General features: G+C 49.4%; 1 protein-coding gene across 1 annotated transcript in view; it reads right to left on the reverse strand.

The window, feature by feature from the left end:
* TEKT5 (tektin 5) overlaps positions 1–21,830 on the reverse strand; it is a 53,890-nt gene that overhangs the window by 18,435 nt on the left and 13,625 nt on the right. Inside the window, exon 5 of the mRNA XM_040230305.1 lies at positions 19,509–19,731. Coding sequence (XP_040086239.1) covers positions 19,509–19,731 — 223 coding nt within the window. The remainder of the gene's footprint in view (positions 1–19,508; positions 19,732–21,830) is intronic.

Consider the following 21,830-nt stretch of genomic DNA (forward strand, 5'->3'; position numbering starts at 1 on the left):
TCTAGTCAAGGCTATGGTTTTTCCTGTGGTCATGTATGGATGTGAGAGTTGGACTGTGAAGAAGGCTGAGCACTGAAGAATTGATGCTTTTGAACTGAGGTGTTGGAGAAGACTCTTGAGAGTCCCTTGGACTGCAAGGAGATCCAACCAGTCCATCCTGAAGGAGATCAACCCTGGGATTTCTTTGGAAGGAATTGATGCTAAAGCTGAAACTCCAGTACTTTGGCCACCTCATGCGAAGAGTTGACTCATTGGAAAAGCCTCTGATGCTGGGAGGGATTGGGGGCAGGAGGAGAAGGGGACGACCGAGGATGAGATGGCTGGATGGCATCACTAACTCAATAGACGTGAGTCTGAGTGAAGTCCGGGAGTTGGTGATGGACAGGGAGGCCTGGCGTGCTGCGATTCATGGGGTCGCAAAGAGTCGGACACGACTGAGCGACTGAACTGCACTGATGAAGGTAAAAGAGGAGAGTGAAAGAGCTGGCTTAAAAGTCAACATTCAAAAAACAAAGATCATGGCATCCTGTCCCATCACTTCATGGCAAATAGATGGGGAAACAATGGAAACAGTCTTTATTTTATTAACCCAAGACTTTACTTTCTTGGACTCCAAAATCACTGTGGATGGTGACTACAGCCATAAATTAAAAGAGGTTTGCTCCCTGGAAGAAAAGCTATGACAAACCTAGACAGTGTACTAAAAAGCAGAGACAATGCTTTGCCGACAAAGGTCCATATAGTCAAAGCTATGGTTTTCCCAGTAGTCATGTACAGATTTAGACCACGAGTCACGTGAGAGTTGGACCATTAAGAAGGCTGAGAGCCGAACAATTGATGCTTTTGAACTATGGTGAAGACTCTTGAGAATCCCCTGGACTGCAAGGAGATCAAACCAGTCAATCCTAAAGGAAATCAACCCTGAATGTTTATTGGAAGGACTGATAATGAAGCTGAAGCTCCAGTTGTTTGGCCACCTGATGCAAAGAGCTGACTCACTGGAAAAGACCCTAATGCTGGGAAAGATTGAAGGTGGGAGGAAAAGGGGGTGACAGAGGATGAGATGGTTGAATGGCATCACCGATTCAATGGACATGAGTTTGAGCAAACTCTGGGAGATAGTGAAGGACAGGGAAGCCTGGTATGCTGCAGTCCATGGGATCGCAAAGAGTTGGATATGACCGGGCTACTGAACAACAACTCATTAATGTTGTCCATCATCCTCTACCAGGGAGTAAGCTCCATGTGGGGAGGGATTTTTGTTTTGCTCTCTGCTGAATCCCCCACTGCCTAAACCAATCAGTGCCCGGGACATAGTAATAATATCACCTAAGGCAATGGGACCCCACTCCAGTACTCTTGCCTAGAAAATCCTATGGACAAAGGAGCCTGGTAGGCTGCAGTCCATGGGGTCGAGAAGAGTCGGACACGACTGAGCAACTTCCCTTTCACTTTTCACATTCATGCATTGGAGAAGGAAATGGCAATCGACTCCAGTGTTCTTGCCTGGAGAATCCCAGGGACGGGGGAGCCTGGTGGGCTGCAGTCTATGGGGTCACACAGAGTGGGACACGACTGAAGTGACTTAGCAGCAACATTTAAAATAGTGCTGACAGCGTGCCAGGCATTTTGCTAAAAGCTGTATATATTGACCAATTGCTCAGTCGTTCAGTGGTATCCAGCTATTTGCGACCCCATGGACTGCAGCCTGCCAGGCTCCTCTGCCCATGGAATTTTCCAGGTAAGAATACTGGAGTGGGTTGCATTTCCTATTCCAGGGGATCTCAGAGATAGAACCCGAGTATCCTGACTCAGGGATAGAATCCGAGTCTCCTGCATTAGTAGGCAGATTCTTTACCACTGTGCCACCTGGGAAGCCCACTGACTAATTAGTAGATGCTTAATGAACACTTCCTCCCTGGAGGGACCAATGCACACCATGAGGTGTTTGCTTAAGTAGAAAGCAGAGACATTGGCACCAGACAGCGTGAATCTCTCCAAATCCCAGCCCCAGCACATCCAAGCTGGGTGACCTTAAGCAGGTGTCCTAGGATCTCTGAGCCTTTCTAGTAAAATGGGGATCACAGCCACTCCATAGAGTGGAGGTGAGGCCATTGTGCCAGGCCTGGGAGAAGGAGCTCTTGGGAACCTTAGCAAGTATATAAAGCCCTTCACTGCTGGCACACGAAGCTAGCGGCACTCCTTTGTGGTAACTTAAAAAGCATTGGCACCAAGTCCTGCTCTTCCCAAAGCAAGCCCGTGCCTGTGTGTGCGTGTTCCTCCCACAAACACGCCCTGGAAAAAGCCATCGTGCCCCTCCTTCCATCTTCCCTTGGCCAGCTAGAGAGCTCTAGCCCTCCTTCCCTGTTTGCCTTTCTCCCCAGTCCCTGAGCTGGGGAAGCCTCCTGGGGCAGGGCGAAGGGCTGCCTGCTGTGGGATTGGCCCAGGGGCTCACCCCAGGGGAGGAGTCTCCGCAGCCTTGGCCCAAAGCTGGAACTCAGTTGGGAAGGAGGGTCCCCAGGCCCTAGACTGAGAAAGGGGTAGTTCTAAGCCTCCCGTGTGCCAGGCATAAGGGGCAAGGAAGGCAGGTCCCTTCAGCTCACTGAGTCCCTCTGCAGTCACACAGATCTAGGTTCAAATACCAGCTCCGGCTCTTCCCCACTGTGTGCTCTTCAACGGGTCGCATACCCTCTCTGTGCCGTATATATTCGCATATTCAATATCCACGGAGCCTCTTCACTCGTAGCCCCATCTATGGGGCCAGACGTTGTACGGGGCACTTGTTCTTTTTGTTGTTGTTGGTTGGTTGCTAAGCCTTGTCTGACCCTTTGCGACGCCATGGACTGTAGCCCACAGGGCTCCTCTGTCCATGGGATTTCCCAGGCAAGAATACTGTGAACGTGAAGCGAAAGTGAAAGTTGCTCAGTTGTGTCCGACTCTTTGCAACCTCATGGACTGTATAGTCCATGGAATTCTCCAGGCCAGAAAGCTGGAGTGGGTAGTCAGTCCCCTTCTCTGGGGGATCTTCCCAACCCAGGGATTGAACCCAGGTCTCCCACATTGCAGGTGGATTCTTTACCAACTGAGCCACCAGGGAAGCCCAGAATACTGTAGTGGGTTGTCATTTCCTTCTCCAGGAGATCTTCCCAACCCAGAGACAGAACCCCCCATCTTCTGCTTGGCAGGCAGATTCTTTACCATGGAGTCACCTGGGAAACCCATGCTTTTATTATCATGCTATAAAGTTAGCATAATAATAATAAATCACCCACCAGGTTACCGTGCAGATTAAATGAGATACTGTACATAAAATGCTTGGTCCAGTGCAGGCACGTGCCATGAGGCTGTCCCTCTTGCCCACCCTATGCCCAGCTCCCATCCTGCAGTGTTCAGTCCCTTAGGAGGTTTTTCCTTTGGGATAATTGTTGCTGTTTAATGTCAGACAATAGGAAACTCAGAGTTTGTCTCTGCAGGCGACTTTAGTCCCCTCAGACGTCCAGTCCAGGGCTCAACTTCCATCAATCCACTTATTAGGGTGTAAGGGGTCAGGGCAGGGGTTGCCTGTGCAGTGGAGGAGGAGTGTCCTCTTTCTCGGCTTCTAGAATGCAGCTCAGGGAGGGTCGGCTCAAGGTAGAAGGTGGGTCAGTCCTCCAGCCCCCAGCCCCCCAGCCCCGCCTGAGGAACCAAAGAGCTTTTTGTTCACAACACCCCTCTACCTCCCCAATGCCCCACTCTCCTCCCCCCCCGCCCCCCCGCCCCAGCTCCAGGCAGATTCCCAGCCACGGGGGCCTCCTTGCAGTGTGTCTTGGAGGTAAGAGTCCTGGGCAGGAAGTCAGGAGACTGGGGTCCCATCCAAGCCCTAACACAAACCAGCTGTGGAACTCACACCTCACTCAGAGCCCTGGGCTGTGGGGGCCTCAATTTCCTTATCCAGCAAATGGGGACTCAAGACCTGTCTCCCTCACCAGTTAGGGCACTGTAAGTGCTCCTGGACCAAGTTCAAGCTCTAATCCATCACCCATCACCTCCACATGCCCGGAGCCACGTCCTCTGAGATCCAGCCTGAGAGCTGTTGTTAATAGCTGCAGGTGTGGCTGCATGTGTGCACATGTATGTATGTGCAGGTGTGTGTCTGTGATTTTGTTTTTAAGTCTTTGAGTCAACCCCCCTCAGATGTCTGGGAGTCCCAGTACATAGCCTTCTGGAGCACCTTGAAGATGCTATAGACAGTGGACACATTTTTCTCTGAAGATCTGGGTGGTAGATATTTTCCATTTTAGGGGACGTATAGTTTCTGTCACATATAGTTTCTGAGTTTCTGAGCTCAACTCAGCCAAGGCAGTGCACAATTAACCCCAGACAACACAGAAATGTATGGGGGAATCTGTGTTCCAATAAAACTTTATTTACAAAAACAGTCAGGGGAGGGGCAGATTTGGCCCCAGGGCTGGTAGTTTGATGGGCTTCCCAGGTGGCTCAGTGGGTAAAGAATCCACCTGCCAATGCAAGAGATGCATGATCGATCCTTGGGTCAGGAAGATCCCCTGGAGAAGGGAATGGCAACCCACTCCAGTGTTCTTGCCTGGAGAATCCCATGGACAAGGAGCCTGGCGGGCTACAGACCAATGGGGGTCTCAAAGAGTCGGACACGACGGAGCATGCACGCAGGCCGTATCTCATCACAGAGGAAGACCTGATCCCTCTAAGCCTCCCATCACACACAAGGCTGCTGCTCCTCCCAGGCCTCCCACGTTCAGAGCGTAATTTCTCCAACAGCTTTGCTACTCAAGCGGTGGTCTGGGGACCAGCATGGCGGGACTCTGAGTGCTTGTCATACATGCAGAGTCTCGGGCCCCACCCCAGACCTCCCAAGGTGCTGCACATTTTAACAAAATGCTGAGGCGACCACACGCACGGTAAAGTTTTAAAGCAGAAGGACATGGTCGGGTTTGTTGTTTGAAGCAGATCTCTCCGGCTGCCATTAGGAGGGTGGGCAGAGGGCACAAAGCTGGGAAGAAGATGGCCAGTGAGGAACTGAGAGGCAGGAGGGCCCACACTGAGTCCAGATGGAGAGACACAGAGGGAACAAGGTCACAAGAGGATACGAAGGGCAAAATGTGGCACGCTGTAATGGTTGGAGTGTGCCGAGGGAGGAAGCGCCAGCCCCTAAAATCAGAAGGCTGCTGTTTAAAGGCCAGCACCACACCACTAAGCACATGGGCTTGGCAAATGGCCAAACTTCTCTGGGCCTCAGTTTCCCCATCTGTATAATGGAGAAAATAACAATATCTACCTCAGAGGGTAACTGTGAGGATTAATTCAGGTATCCCATGCTAAGCACAATGGCTGCACTAACAAGCACTCTGTAGACCTCAGCACTTTCTATCCATCCACCCATTCATCCATGTATCCACCTATGTACCCATCCATCCATCCATATATCCACCTATGTACCCATCCATCCATCCATATATCCACCTTTGTACCTATCCATCCATCCATCTATCTATCCATCCATCCATATATCCACCTGCATACCCATCCATCCATCCATCCACCCATCCATCCATATATCCACCTTTGTACCTATCCATCCATCCACCCATCCATCCATATATCCACCTATGTACCCATCCATCCATCCATCCATCCATCCATCCATATATCCATCTTTGTACCTATCCATCCATCCATCTATCCATCCATCCATATATCCACCTACATACCCATCCATCCATCCACCCATCCATCCATCCACCTATCCATCCATATATACACCTACGTATCCATCCATCCATCCATCCATATATCCACCTACGTACCTATCCATCCATGTATCCATCCATGTCTACTTATCTTCTACATTTTATCCTTTCTTTTAAAAAATATTTATTTATTTGGCTGCACCGGATCTTATTTGTGGCACACAGCATGTGGGATCTGGTTCCCTCACTAGGGATCAAACCAGGCCCCCTGCATTGGGAGCACAGAGTCTTAGCCACTGGACCACAAGGGAATTCCCTTTCTTTTAAAAAAGTCAAACCTTAATGCCAGGAGACCAAGTCTTCGCGCTATTGATATTTGGGACAGGGTTATTCTGTTATTCTGCACTGTAGGGGGTTTAACTGCATTCCTGGTCTCTACCCACTGGGCGCCAATAGCAGCCCCTCCCAAGTCGTAACGACCAAAAATGTCTCCAAACATTGTCAGATGCTCCCTGGTATAAAATCGTCCCATTGGAGGGCACTGATCTAGATATTATCGTTGTTGTTAGGCTGTGTTGGTGGGAGCAGGGGAGATACTCACACTGACTTAAAGAATAAACTCTGGAGCAGAACACCTAGATTCAAATCCTGACTCTGCCATTTACTAGCTGCAGTGGTAAGGGCCCTCAGTTCAGTTCAGTCACTCAGTTGTGTCCAACTCTCTGCGACCCCATGAACTGCAGCACGCCAGGCCTCCCTGTTCATCACCAGCTCCTGGAGTTCACTCAGACTCACGTCCACTGAGTCAGTGATGCCATCCAGCCATCTCATCCTCGGTCGTCCCCTTCTTCTCCTGCCCCCAATCCCTCCCAGCATCAGAGTCTTTTCCAATGAGTCAACTCTTCGCATGAGGTGGCCAAAGTACTGGAGTTTCAGCTTCAGCATCATTCCTTCCAAAGAACATCCAGGACTGATCTCCTTTAGAATGAACTGGTTGGATCTCCTTGCAGTCCAAGGGACTCTCAAGAGTCTTCTCTAACACCACAGTTCAAAAGCATCAATTCTTCAGCGCTCAGCTTTCTTCACAGTCCAACTCTCACATCCATACATGACCACAGGAAGACCATAGCCTTGACTAGACAGACCTTAGTCGGCAAAGTAATTACTGTCTCTGCTTTTGAATATACCATCTAGGTTGGTCATAACTTTTCTTCCAAGGAGTAAGCCTCTTTTAATTTCAAGGCTGCAGTCACCATCTGCAGTGATTTTGGAGCCCCAAAAATAAAATCTGACACTATTTCCCATGAAGTGATGGGAACGGATGCCATGATCTTCGTTTTCTGAATGTTGAGCTTTAAGCCAACTTTTTCACTCTCCTCTTTCACTTTCATCAAGAGGCTTTTTAGCTCCTCTTCACTTTCTGCCATAAGGGTGGTGTCATCTGCATGTCTGAGGTCAGGGCTTTAGGAAAACATCTGTCCTGTTCCTCATCTGTAAAAATAATCCCTAAAAGTAATCCCTTCTTCACAGGGTTGTTGGCAACCCACTCCAGTATTCTGGTCTGGGAAATTTCATGGACAGGGGAGCCTGGTGTGCTCCAGTCCATGGGGTTGCAAAGAGCCAGACGTGACTGAGCGTGCACACCACACACACACACACACACACACAGGGTTGTAGGAGGGAAAATGAGTTAACGTTAGAAAAGCACTTAAAACTCTAGCTGCACGGAGTGAGGTTAATATGCCTCTTGTGATGGAGAGTTTTTTCTTTCACCTTCTTCTTGCAACAGGATGACAAACAAGATGATGATCCTCCACATTCAGACCTTGTGAGAGACCAGCTGACGGCAAGCCCCAGTCCCAGGCTTGGGGAAATGATTAAGTCCTGGCTGGAAATGGTCTTTGGCCCCAAATGGCAAGGTACATCCTTGCTAGGCGTGCCTAGGACAAAACCAACCTCAGCTCAGTGGAAAAGTGCTCTGATGTTCCTGGCTGGAACAGAAATCCACCCAAGGGCTTTGAAAGGGGGGACGCTTTTGGCAGTGCTGTTGGTCCTTTCAAAATATCTGCCTGCGTCTTGTGACAGCAGACAAAGCCTCCAGGGCCGGGAAATCTTTTTTGATGTGAAGGGAAAAAGGGGGATTTAGCAGTTCCAGCCAGCTTTGGGCTTCTGCATGCTTTGTGCAACCTTGCAAGTTTATTATTTTCCAAATTGCGTGCAGCCAAGGGGTTTCCAAGGAGATGCCTGACTCAGGGCAGTTTCCCCAGCTTCGGAAGGCAGAAAGCAGCTTGGAATCCTTTTTCTGGTCAAATGGTGGAAGACTTTCAACTGCAGCTGAGCCCAGGGGCAAGAGCTAGTGGAGGAGGGCTCCAGAGGGACTTGGCCAGAAATGCAAGTCGTGAAAGAGCCAGAGCGGCGAGTCTCAAGCTCGGCCCACTTGATGTCTGGGGCCACAGCTTCGTTGTTGGAAGGGTGGACTGTCTTGTGCATTGACGTGTTTAGCAGCATCCCTGGATCTCACCCACTATTTGTGTCTGTTAGGAGCACCCTGCCCCCTTCCCACTCCACATGGCAAGCTGTAACAACCAAAATGTCTCCAGACGTTGGCAAATGCCACTGGGGAGTAAATTCAGCCAGGGTGAGAATTACTACTCTGAGGAGAGACGTTGAGTCAACCCTACTCACAGTTGTTTCCATCCAGAGGCTGCCTTCAGACAATGCCAGACCAGTACACATACCAGCTGCTCAGAGGTCATCTGGGGTCAGGTGTCCTGAAAGTCCTGGAGGGGCGGAGGCTCCCTGCTACAGAGGACACTTGTACGATTCTCTGAAAATTCATGGGCATCCAGTATCTCAGGCCCTCAACCATCTTCTTAAAGCTTATCACAATTTTTATTAATGAGGTTTTTACTTATTTTAAAAACATATTTATCTATTTATTTGGCTTCACTGTGTCTTAGTTGCAGTACTCAAATTCTTAGTTTTGGCACGTGGGATCTAGTTCCCGGAGTGAACTCAGGCCCCCTGCATTGGGAACCCAGAGTCTTAGCCACTGGATCACCGTGAAAATTCCTACTTTAAAAAAAATAAGGTCTGTCCCACTGGAACATAGGGCTTCACTGGTGGGACAGTGGTAAAGAATCCACTTGCCAATGCAGGAAATTCAGGAGACACGGGTTCAATCCCTAGGTCTGGAAGATTCCCCTGGAGAAGGAAATGACAACTTATACCAGTATTCTTGCCTGGGAAATTCCATGGATAGAGGAGCCCAGCAGGCTACACTTTCTGGGGTAGCTAAAGAGTCGGACACAACTTAGTGACTAAACAACAAACTAGAACATAAGCCCATAGGCAGGGCCCCTTGGACCCCATGCTCCTAACTCAGAGTCTAGCACACTGGATGTGCTTTTAGTAAATACTGGGTTAGCCAAAGAGTTTGTCTGGGATTTTCTGCAAGATGCTAACGAACTTTTTTGGCTAAACCAATACTTCTCAGGGAGAGAGGATTGGATTAGCAAACACTTATTGCACATTTGCACCTGGCAGGCACACTTGGAGGACTGGTGAAAACTTGGATGTCTGGACCCCAGAGTTTCTGAGTCAGGATGTCCAGGATGGGACCCAAGGATGTGCACTTCCTTCTAACAAGTTCCCAGATGATACTGATGCAGTTGGTTCAGGACCGCGTCTTGAGAACCACTGGTCTGAATGCTGATCCTTTCATTCTCAACCTTGGCTGGGGAGTTTAAAAGGTTGGATGCCCAGGCTACATCCCAATCGATCAAGTCACAATCCCAGAGATGTGGGTGATTCCAATGTGCGAGTGTTGAGAATTGCTCAGCTGTATCTTTTCCTGGGCAAACTCGGGGAGACAGTGAGGGACAGGGAAGCCTGGTGTGCTGCAGTCCATGGGGTCGCAAAGAGCTGGACACGACTTAGCAACTGAACAACAGCAATATTTTCTTTTCATCCTCACAAGATTATTCCTCTCTCAGAGATTAGGAAACTGAGACTCATAGGAGTTAGTTAGTTTACCAGTTGAAACTCTGGTCTTTAGATCCCAGAGGCCATATCCTTTCAGTTTGCTTGTCCCTCCCTGTCAGCACAGGTTATAAATCAGACCACAGGTTGGTTGGTTGGTTTTACCATTTTTACAGTTAATAGTCATTGAGCACTTACGAAGTGACCAGTGCGGATGCTCTTATTCCCAGAGCAAACATTTGCCAACCATTATTGCTCCCATTTGACTGAGACACAGAGAGGTAGGACAATCTGACCTTGGCCATGTAGTTAGGAAGTGCTGGAGCCAGAAGTGAACCCAGCCACCTTCACTGCACTGTGGGGGCTCACATGTGGGAGAAGCATGTGGAGATGGAAGGGGAGACTGGACCAGGAGGCAAACCCATGTGCAAGCCAGGAGTGGAGGTGAGGCTGGGCAGCGGGTCTCAAGAAGGCAAGGAGCTGAGGACCCAGAGAGGGAGATGCCACAACTTGGAAGAAACTTGGAGACTGTTGGCACACAACCGTACTCAGGAGGCGCCCAGGCAGCCCTCTGCCTCCTCCGGGCTGCATCTTACTGTCTTCTTGTCTCAGCAGAAGCCAATCCCAGGGATTGCTCCGCCCATGGCTTCCAGTCAAAGCATATGATTGGCTAATACCAACTGCAATGTGCAGTCCTAGCTTCCCTGAGCATCAGTGGTTCACAAAGTGAGCTCAAAACACCCTCATTAGTACCATCCCCAGCTCCAGCCCTGGCCGTGCTGACCTTGCTCATTTTCTCCCTACTCTCCTGTCTGGTCCCTCCAGCTTTCGGCATTTGTTGGCTGCCTTCCCAGTTCTGGACCTTGGCTCTGTTTTCCTGATTCCAGCAGCATCTCTCTCACTTGGCACAGTGTCACCGTGAACAGATAACTGGTGGACATGGCACCCCCTCCATCACCTCACCATTTGGCACGGCCCTCAGAGCTGCCTATATCTGAGCTCTCATGGACCCCCTCATGCTGGGTGTCCCCAGGCACACCTCCCCCCAACCCTGCAAAAAACAGTGATGAGACCTGAGCCCACATGACACCAGGGAACCGCTGATTCCTGCTGGTACTAAGGCGAGCATCAGGCAGAGACCAACTGCACACGGGGCTTTCCTGACGGCTACCTCGCCATATCTACATACCCACAAGGGCTCGATGGCTCAGTATGTCCGACCCTGTGCCACCCCATGGACTGTAGCCCACCAGGCTCCTCTGTCCAGGGGATTCTCCAGGCAAGAATAATGGAATGGGTTGTCATTCCCTCCTTCAGGGGATCTTCCCGACCCAGGGATCCAACCTGCATCTCTTGTGTTTCTTGCATTGGCAGGTGAATTCTTTACCACTGCACCACCTGGAAAACCCCTAGTTATTTAATCTATTTCTTCAGATCAATGCCCTTTTCAGCCTTGAACAAATGTATGTGAAATGGCACCTTTATAGTATTGCCATATGTAGAAAGGGATTCCTTGGTAACTCAGCTGGTAAAGAATTCACCTACAATGCAGGAGACCCTGGTTCGTTTCCTGGGTCAGGAAGATTCACTGCAGAAGGGATAGGCTACCCACTCCAGTATTCTTGGGCTTCCCGGTGGCTCAGCTGATAAAGAAACTGCCTACAATGAGGGAGACCTGGGTTCAATCCCTGGGTTGGGAAGATTCCACGGAGGAAGGAATGGCTACCCAAGTCCAGTACTGTGGCCTGGAGAAGTCCATAGACTCTATAGTCCATGGGGTCACCCAGAGTCAGACACAGCTGAGCAATTTTCACATATGTAGAAAACGAGTATCTCCTGCCATAGACAGAGGGTCCCATCGTGGTAGAGAGGCTGGGAAAAGACCTTAATTTCAAAGGGTCAGTGCAGCCTGAGACTTGAAGTCTGCCTGGAAAAGGAGATTCCCAAACAAAAGAGAGATGGCAAAGACAGACTAGGGTCACATCAGGCCTCATTGCTCAACACTATTGGAAGGACTGATGGAGGGAACCTGAAACAAGAACGTTCTCAGTAGACACGATGGTCTTTAAGGCCTGGCGCATCCACTTCTCACCAGCCTATCCACCGAGGCACAGGGGCAGGCAGGCCAGCTCCCCAGCACTTGTGCTCGGCTGGTTATGGAAATGAGCTGTCAGGAGCTTGGCTGCTGGCTCTGGTGCTGGAAGGGATCAGACTGCTTGCGAAGCACAAAAGCGTTTCCCACTCCACCGTGGGGTCCAAGCCTCGTTGGACAAACAGAGGGGCTGGCAGCAGGCACTGGGGCCCTCAGACGGTGACTACAGGCCCTCACCCCCGTAGACAGTACACACTCTACTGCCCCCCACCCTCCCTGGGGGAGGAGAGGTTCTGCTGGTGTTAATGACCAATTGGAAGTCAAAACCCCAAAGAAATTTCAGAGTGAAAGCAGAAACCTTTCAAGGTGAAAACTCAGAGCCCCTGTGTTCTCTACAGTCCTTTCCAGGCTTGGCTGCTTTCTTGCATTTCCTCCAATGTACAGAGCAGATGTGGAAAAAGATGGGGAAAAAATGGAAAGAGTTGCAGATTTTATTTTCTTGGGCTCCAAAATCACTTCAGACAGTGACTGCAGCCATGAAATTAAAAGACGCTTGCTACTTGGAAGAAAAGTTATGACCAACCTAGACGGCATATTAAAAAGCAGAGACATCACTTTGCCAACAAAAGTCTGTATGGTCAAAGCAATGGTTTTCCCAGTAGTCGTGTATGGATGTGAGAATTGGACCATAAGAAAGGCTGAGCGCTAAAGAATTAATGCTTTGGAAGTGTGGTGTTGAAGAAGATTCTTGAGAGTCCCTTGGACAGCAAGGAGATCAAACCAATCAATCCTAAAGGAAATCAACCCTGAATATTCATTTGAAAGACTCACGCTGAAGCTGCAGCTCCAGTACTTTGGCCACCTGAGGCGAAGAGCCTACTCAGTGGAAAAGAGCCTGATGCCAGGGAAGATTGAGGGCAACAGGAGAAGAGAGCTGTTGATGAATATTAGGGTTGTTGTAGTATATCAATATGATACCTACCAAGGGTAGTACCTATCAATACAATACAGTATCCATTCAAGACATATAAGACTCAGGAATAAGAAGGAACAAACTAGGGATCTCAACTATGCTGAATGGAAAAAGGCCTAATGAAAAAAGAGTGGATAGGGTATGGTGCCCTTTATGTAATTATTCTGGAAAATGCAAACTAATCTGTAGTGACAGAAAGCGGATCAGTGGTTGTGTTGGGAATGGGGGGTGTTGTGTTGGGAATGGGGGGTGGGGTCAGGAAGGAGAGATGACAAGGGACACAAGGAAATCTTTTTTTATGTTCACTACCTTGCTTGAGATAGCAGCTTCATGACATATGTATGTCAAAGCTTCTTAGATTCTACACTTGAAATATAAGTTAATTACATGTCAAGTAAAAATAGAGCTGTTAAAAGAAAAACATGAGGATCCAAATAATATGTGGGCCAGGTTTAACCCCTGGACTACAAGTATTTATCCTCGGATTTTAAATCCCCTCCAGGGACTTCCCTGGTAGTCCAGTGGTTAAGATTTCACTTTCTCTTGCAGGGGATGAGGGTTCAATCCTTGGTCAGGGAGCTAAGATTCCACATGCCTCATGGTCAAAAAATCAAAAGGTAAAACAGAAGCAATATTGTAACACATTCAGTGAAGACTTTTAAAATGGTCTACATTAAAAAAAAAAAAATCTTAAAAAAAAAAAAGAAAAACCACTCCACCCGCATTTACTTAGACTTCATCAGGCACCGTGCATTTTGGGAGGCACTGAGGTTGCAAAGGCATCGTGAGAAATTCCCATGACAGCAGTGGTGCAGAGAGGCCTGGCCAAGGTGAAGATGGTGGCAGAGCCTGTCACCTGTATTCTCCAGTTAGACTCTCAAGGTTTCCTGCAGAATCTAAAGCAATTGAACTTTTCCTCTCTGTAAATCTAGTCGTCCTATTGAAGGATGGAATGCCCTCTCAAAAGGCAACATCAAAAGCAAGCAGAGCACTTAGAAGGCCTCAGCAATAGTCCAGGCAAGAAACGACGGAGGCTCAGGTCAGAGTGGAAGCAGAGGAGGAGGGAGGAGTGACGAGCTTCTGAAATTTGAACCAATAGGATTTACTGATGGAGAGGATGGGGGCGTGGGAGAGAAAGAGCGGCATCCAGGTGGATTCTGAGATTCAGGATTGAGCCCTGGAAGCTTCTGGAAGCATCTAGAAGTGAGAGCTACCAACTGAGATGGGGGAAGGGGCTCCAGGTGAAGGAGAGTGAACAGGAAAGTTCCCAGCTTGAAAGCTGGCTCATTCTGTTTGCTACAGGAAAGCCTTCAGCCAGGGGGGTGAGGGGAGGGGTGCCGTGAGGGTGGGGGGAATGGAGGTAGAGGGGGAGGCTGCTGAGCAGAAGCAGAGAAATCTGATTCCTCTCTCTGACATCTAGTCAAAGCTAGGCTTCTGCCTTATCCTGACTCCCCAGCTCCTAACGTCATTCGCTCCCACCACATTAGTAATCAAGATGGAAAATGAGATTTTGATTCAAGGGCATGCATCTCGGAGGGGCGGCAGAAGCCCCAGAGGGACATATACATCTGCATAAATCCGGGAAGATCTGTGTGGCAGGCTGAGCCGGCCTGAGCCGGCCGGATCCCTCCAGGAAGGAACGGCTGGGCTTGGCTCGGAAGCTTGGAAGTAAAATGCAATTAGAGAAAATCTGATTAGAATGGGATGACTGCGCCTTGCCTCTTGGAAAGATTTGGTTCCCCCAATATTTTTGAGTCTGGAAGAGAGAGGGAGGAGGAAGGAGTGAGAGAAGAGAAGCAAACAGCTTAAAATTGTCAAGATCAACTTGCTCTGCAACCTGCACTCTTGCCTGCTTCTCACCAGCAGCACTGGGGACCCCGGAGGTTGTTCACAGTGCAGATTCTCAGACTCAACTCCAGACCTTCTCGGTCAGGATCTGCATTTCGATGCAACCCCCAGGGAACATGGGTGATTACAGCACAGAAAATAATAGTTGAGACGCAAGTCTACTTTGCTGTTCTCCAAGAGTCAGGGGCTGCACACGGAGCACTAGTGGTAAAGAACCCGCCTGCCAACACAGGAGACACAAGAGACAAGGGTTCGATCCCTGGGTCGGGAAGATCCCCTGGAGGAGAGCAAGGCAGCCCACTCCAGTATTCTTGCCTGGAAAACCCCATGGACAGAGGAGTCTGGTGGGCTACAATCTATGGGGTTGCAAAGAGTTGGACACAGCTGAAGGGACTTATGCGCACAAGAGTCAGGCTTTCACCCACCATCTTTACCACTACAGGCATATCCCCTCACACCATTTGTAACATGGTTAATAATCTTTTAAAATCAATTGTCTTAAAATTTTTTTAAATGTATTTGTTTAAAAATAAAACGTTATATCACTTATCAATGGAAAATCGGCATCGTTTGCCCTAACGGAAATAACCATTAAAATGCACGAACAAGATGAGAGTAAAAGCGTGTAATTTAAACTCTGGGTACAGCTGCCAGCCCAAATGTCTCAACCTGAGGTCCACACCCTCTGCTTCAAAGGGAGATCAGTTGGAGTTAAAGAGCTGAGGAAGGCATTCTAGCATCCAATCGAGACTTTCCTCTCGAGAGCATCACAAGGGTTGCAGGGGACTTCACTGATGGTCCAGTGGTTAGGAATCTGCCTTCCAGTGGAGGGGACATGGGTTCCATCCCTGGTCTGGGAACTAAGATCCCACGTGCCGAGGCAGAGCAACAAAGCCCGTGCCGCAACTAGAGAAGCCTGTGCACCCCGGTGAAGAGCCACATGCTGCAGTGAAAATCCAGCACAGCCAAAATGTTAAGGAGGAAACACCTTCTCGCTCTGTGATTGCATGCTATTAATGCTGCGTCCTTGCAAACACACCCAGTCATTTCCCCTGCCGGGACCTCACGCCCACAACTGCAGAACAAGCGCGGTGGGACCCCATGCCTCCCTCCCCCATGCCTCCCTCCCCCCACGCCTCCCTCCTCTCAGGTCCTTGTATCTTTCCCCCCACGTTGAGTCTCACTCTAAAGGGCACCTTGGACTGGGTAATCTGGGGACAAGCCCCTGCTCTGGCCACGCCCCTCCCCTGGCCACGCCCCCCACTGGGAGCCTGGTTTTCAGGAGCTATCAGTTCTCAAAGGCAGTAACTCACTCTGTGACCATCAACTGCTTCAGCTCAAAGAGGTCACCCGCCATTCTTTACGCGGTGGTCAGTATGATTGGGTGACATCCCAAGGCCCCAAAGTGTGAGGACCCAGGATAAGTTACAAGGCTTGGGGTGCGGCATTGGGGTTAGACCTCCCATGATCATGGTAGACAGCTAAGGCTGTCTACACAGCCCTGAACCACTGGGACATTCAAAATCTGCTTAGGGAACTGTGTAGACCTGGTCTTTCAAAGTGAATTCCTATGACCACCTGGTCAATAATTGCTTTGCAGCACAGAAAAAGATAGTTGTGTGCCGAGTCGCTCAGTCATGTCCGAGACTCTTTGCAGCCCCATGGACTGTAGCCCACCAGACAAGAATGAGTACTGGCTTGTTTGCAAAGCAACTGGTAATTAAATAATGATGATTAATAAAAATCCACTTGGTGGCAAAAACTGATCAGCAGTAATGAGGCTGTTAGTAATCACTGAAAACTTCCCTGGAGATACATGGAAAGGGGAAATGTTTGCTCCTTACCCTCACCCAAAAGATCCCTTTTTTATCAATAATATTTATTTTATTAATTAAATAGATTAATAAACACCTCTACTGAGTGTTTACTGTCTACCAAGCACGTTCTAAGGGCTCCATAAAGATCAACTCACTAATCCTCACACTGTCGGCATCAGACAGGAATCCTGACTCCCAGTTTCACAAGTGAGAAACCAGCCACCATGACCCAACTTAATCCCAAGTCACCTCCAGGCCTCAGACTCATGTGGTAAAACGTGGCGATGAACTGTATTTGATCCGCTACAGGAAATGCCAAATTAAAGAAATCGCTTGCACAAATGGCCCAAAAGTAGAAGCCATCCGAGCATCCATTGAGGGATGAATCATATATACATCCATGCAATATCATTCAGCTTTATGAAGGATATTCTGATGCAATCTACAGCACGGATGAACCTTAAAGACATTGTGCTAAGTGAAATAAGCCAGACACAAAAGGACAAATACCGCACGACTCTAAGTACCTAGTCAGTTCATAGAGATGGAAAGTGAAACTGGTGGTCGCCAGGGGAAAGGGAGGGGGATGGAGAGTCATCGTTTAATGGACACAGAGTTTAAACACAGGGTTCTTTATACTTTGGGAAGATGACAAATATTCTAGAGATGGATAGTGGCGATGTTTGCATCATGTGAAGATATGTAATATGACGGAAAGCATTAGTCGCTCAGTCGCGTCTGACTCTCCAACTCTATGGACTGTAGCCCACCAGGCTTCTCTGTCCATGGGGATTCTCCAGGCAAGAATACTGGAGTGGGTTGTCATGCCCTCCTCCAGGGAATCTTCCTGACCCAGGGATTGAACCCGGGTCTCCTGCATGGCAGGCAGATTCTTTACCATCTGAGCCACCAGGAAAGCCCAACATGACGAAACTATACACTTAATAATGGTTGCTATGAACCGAATGTCCGGATTCAGATGTTGACACCTAACCCCCATGGTGACACTATTGGGAAGTGGAGTAGTCTGTGGGAAGTGATTCGGTCAGCAGCAGCCTCATGAATGGGAGTAGGGTCCTTCTGAAAGAGGTCAGGGAGCTCCACACCTCTCTGCCATGTGAGGACACAGTATCCAAGAACCAAGAAGCAGGTTCCCAGCAGATAACACCCCTTCCGGGGCCTCGATCCTGGACTTCTCAACCCTCAGAAGGCTGAGAAATAAATTTCTGTTGTTTACAAGTCACCTAGGCTATGGTATTTTTATTATAGCAGCGCAAAGCAACTAAGACAACGGCAAATGCTTTGTTATGTATATTTCATCACAATAATAGACTGATTTTTCAAGGAACGAAGGAAGGAGGAAAGAAAGAATCCGCATGACCTCCTCTGTCTTCCCCTCTCTCCAAACTCATCCCACCTCCATCATCTTGGGAACACTCACCCCCATCCTTCAACTGCCTAACTCCTTATCCGCCTGCTCTTGATGTAATTGCGACAACTGCCTGTCTGATCTACCTGAAGTAAGGACCCCAGGAGATCTCTGGCAAATCTCCTTGCTTCTTCTCTCACTAACACTTATTACAACCTTGCAATTATTTAGAGAAACTTCTGTTTTATGGGCTTCCCTGGTGACTCAAACTGTAAAGAATCTGCCTCCAATGCCAGAGACCTGGGTTTGATCCTTGGGTCAGGAAGATTCCCTGGAGAAGGGAATGGCTACCCACGCCAGTATTCTTGTCTGGAGAATCCCATGGATAGAGGAGCCTGGCGGGCTGCAGTCCATGGGGTCACAAAGAGTCAGATACGACTGAGCGACTAACACTGGGCTTTCCTGTCAGCTCAGCTGGTAAAGACTCTGCCTGCAAGGCAGGAGAACCTGGTCCGATTCCTGGGTCGGGACGATCCCTTGGAGAAGGGATAGACTATCCAGTCCAGAATGTTTGGGCTTTCCCTGGTGGCTCAGACAGTAAAGAATCCATGCAATTCAGGAGTCCTGGGTTTGATCCCCTGGAGGAGGGCATGACAACCCACTCCAGTATTCTTGCCTGGAGAATTCCATGGATGGAGGAACCTGGCCGGCTACAGTCCATGGGGTCACAAAGAGTCAGACATGATTTAGTGGCTAAGCATAGCACTCCATACCCCACGCCAAAAGGTGGCCTATGTGGGTGGGCTTAGAGTGCCCCCATAATATCCATTAAACCCTGCCTGCAGCCCACTAAACCTCACCAAGCATATATACAATAAAAAGGGGTACTGTTTGCAAGTTCAGGTTCAATGCTAGTCCCCTGCCTCCCCCTCTTCAACCAGATTGTCATCCCTAAGCCCTTACTGTGTATAAATTTGGCAGCCATCACTGCTTCCCACCACAGCTACCATAAGCCCCCTGAAGATGGGTACCAGGGGACTGTTCGTGTGGCTCCTCTTCTCATTCCAGTCCCTAGCACAGCATTTGGTACCCAGTAGGTGCTCTAAATTGAGCAGAGAGGCTAGATTCCATGCAGCAGAGCTTCCCCAGGGCTGGGAAACAGCATGATGGTTCAGATGCAGGAGTAGGGAAAGGGGCATGTCGGTGAGGGAATAGCAGAGGATTGTGGCAGGATGAGGCTATCCTTGTGGCTCCTCCAACTCAAAAAGCACCCCACCCCTCCACAGGGGTGCCCTTGAAGGCTTTGAAGGTGAAGAGGTTACATTTCTTAAGATGTTGATGTGACATTTCTTAAGATCTTAAGATCGGCTCAGACCTGTTTCCTGGGGATCTGGCATTGACAACCATTCTCACTGGTCACGCTCAGCCACGTGGCCCTCAGGTAGACTGAAGGACCCTAGGGACCATCAGCAACCTCTTTGGGTGCTGCTGTGACAGCCAGGCCAAGCTCCATCATCTAGTGAGCAAGGAAGATTTACCCACAGGATGCTGGAGTCTCCCCAGGAAGCTCACAGCCTCCGCCCCCTTTTGGGTGAACACGCTCATAAACCGTGGACCATTGCACCAGCAACCAGAAGCCTCTGAGACCCAGGAGCGGGGGAGGGGAGGCACGTGGTGAGGTCCTGGCAGCGTGGACGACGGTCCTCCAGGGCATCTCGCTTACCTTAGCCAACTGCATCTGTAGCTTGTTTTTCACCTCCGTCTCCTCCGCAATGCGAGCGCTGAAGGCCAGGTTGGTGTTGGTGAACTGCCTCCACAGCTGGTCTGCCAACACATCGAAGAGGTTCTGTGCCTCCTCCCGCAGCCGGATGGAGTTGGCCCGCATGTTCTGCGAGTGCCGGATGTTGTCGTTACTGAACTTGGCCCATGTCTCGGGTACGGAGATCCTAGGAGAGGCAGGAGAGAGAATTTACCAGGAGAGGAGGACTGGGGGGTCTGCGGCAGGCTTGGAGACCTCTGCACCTGGGGTTTCTCAGCCTTGGCGCTTCTGGCGTTTGGGTCAGGACAATTCTCTGTTGGGGCTTCCCTGGTGGCGCTAGTGGTAAAGAACCCACCCGCCAGTGCATGTAGATGTAAGAGACTCGGGTTCGATCCCTGGGTCGGGAAGATCCCCTGGAGGAGGGCATGGCAATCCAATCCAGTATCTTTGCCTGAAGAATCCCATGGACAGAGCAGCCTGGCAGGCTACGGTTCATAGGGTCATGCAGAGTTGGATACAGCGACTTAGTACACACGCAGGCAATTCTTTGTTGGGGTGGGGATGATGGGCTGTATTCTGCCCTATAGGATGCTTAATGGCATCCCTGGCCTCTAACCACCAGATAGATGCCGGGAGTAGTGCATCTCTCCTTGTGACAGTCAAAAATGTCTCTAGACACTACCAAATATTCCTTGGAGGAGGGGGGACAATGACCCCTAGCTGAGCCACTGAGCTGATCCAAACCCCTCATTTACAGATAAGGCAACTGCAGCCTGGCTGGCTTCCCCAAAGGGCACTTGGTGAATTGCAAGAGGGGAGAGATCCCTTGGACGGGTTCTTTTCTTTAACCTTCCCTCCTTTCCACCAAAAACACAGATTCAAGAAGGGGACATCAGGCATGTTGCTGGCTGCAGGGCCCCTTCCATTCAGTGATGAGCCTGTGGCCACACTACTTGCACTGACTTATTCACTCAGCAAATGTTCTCTGAACACCTACCACATGCCAAGACTTTTTCTAGTCACTTGGGATACAGCGGGTGACATCCTCGTCCTCATGGTGATGAATTTCCAGGGGAGGGAGATAGACAATAAATTAATAAGATGTTTACACCTGGTGTTACGTTCTGGGAAGGAATTTAGAAGCAGAATGAGGAAGAGAGACAAGTGGAGTGGGTCATTATGTGTCAGTCAAGGTCATAAAAGGAAATAGATGGAATTTATACTCAGAGAACACTGAGGGGCTCATAGATTAGCGAGTGCACAAAGTTGTCACAACCCCAGCTGTGAAAGGAAAAGAGAGGAAGCCATGGAGAATAAATCCTCAACATCCTTCTCCTTCATCTCCTGCTGGTGACCCTCTTATTTGGCTGAACCCTGCTGGGAACCAGATGGGAAAGACCCAGGAAAGGCAGTTTGTAGAGGCAAACTCCTTTATCGGACTCACACCAGGGCAGCTAGAGAATGGATCTGGAAGGATGAATAGAGCTCAGGCTACATTAGAAAGGGCAGTCTGGGAAGGCTTCTTGGAGGCGGTGACACATAAGGGATTCAGTTTAGGGAAGAGAAAGTTCTTCCTGGTTGAGTATGTAAATCCATGCAATAAGAGTTTTCTCCGGGAAGCCTTTGAGAAAGAGAGACACATACACATGTTCCTTTGAGCTGACTTCAGTCCCCGGGTAAACCAGATTAGATACATTTTTGAGGTCTTTTCTAGCTGGGAAGTCTCCAGTTCTTAAAATAAAGCAGATTTTTATTCTCAGACAGCAGGAAAAAAGAGATTCAATCATCTGAAATAGAAGGCTCTTTCAGGACATTTTAAAGCACTTAGACTGCATGGTGACTAGAAATATTTTAAAAAGCATACAACATGTGCTTGTTCTGTCTGGCTTTTGCAGGAGTTAAAATCAAACTTCTGGAGAGGTCTCGGCTTCTAGAGATGCGAGGGGGCACTAAGTCTGATACAGAGCTTTCATCCAACAAAGACTTGAGGCTCAGAGAGGTAAAGTGTCTTCCCCAAGGTCACACAGCTACTCACCATCAATCAAGGAAGGAGGAGACACCAAAGAGAGCAGAGAACACCCACAGATGGACTCTGAGGGTACCTGCTGCTGCTCAGTGGGATGCTATCAAAGTCAAGGGCAGCAGCTGCCCCTCTCCAGGAGCAGACAGCTGAGCTCCAGAGGGAAAATAGCCCATTTACTCACCCTCTCCTTGGGGGGGTTGCCGCGGCAGCCTGTCTCCTCATGGGTGGCGTGCCTCAGGAGGCGGGGGACATGCTTTCTGGAG

The sequence above is a fragment of the Oryx dammah genome, unplaced genomic scaffold (genome assembly GCF_014754425.2).
Source record: "Oryx dammah isolate SB20612 unplaced genomic scaffold, SCBI_Odam_1.1 HiC_scaffold_2, whole genome shotgun sequence".
NCBI classification, from domain to species: Eukaryota; Metazoa; Chordata; class Mammalia; order Artiodactyla; family Bovidae; genus Oryx; species Oryx dammah.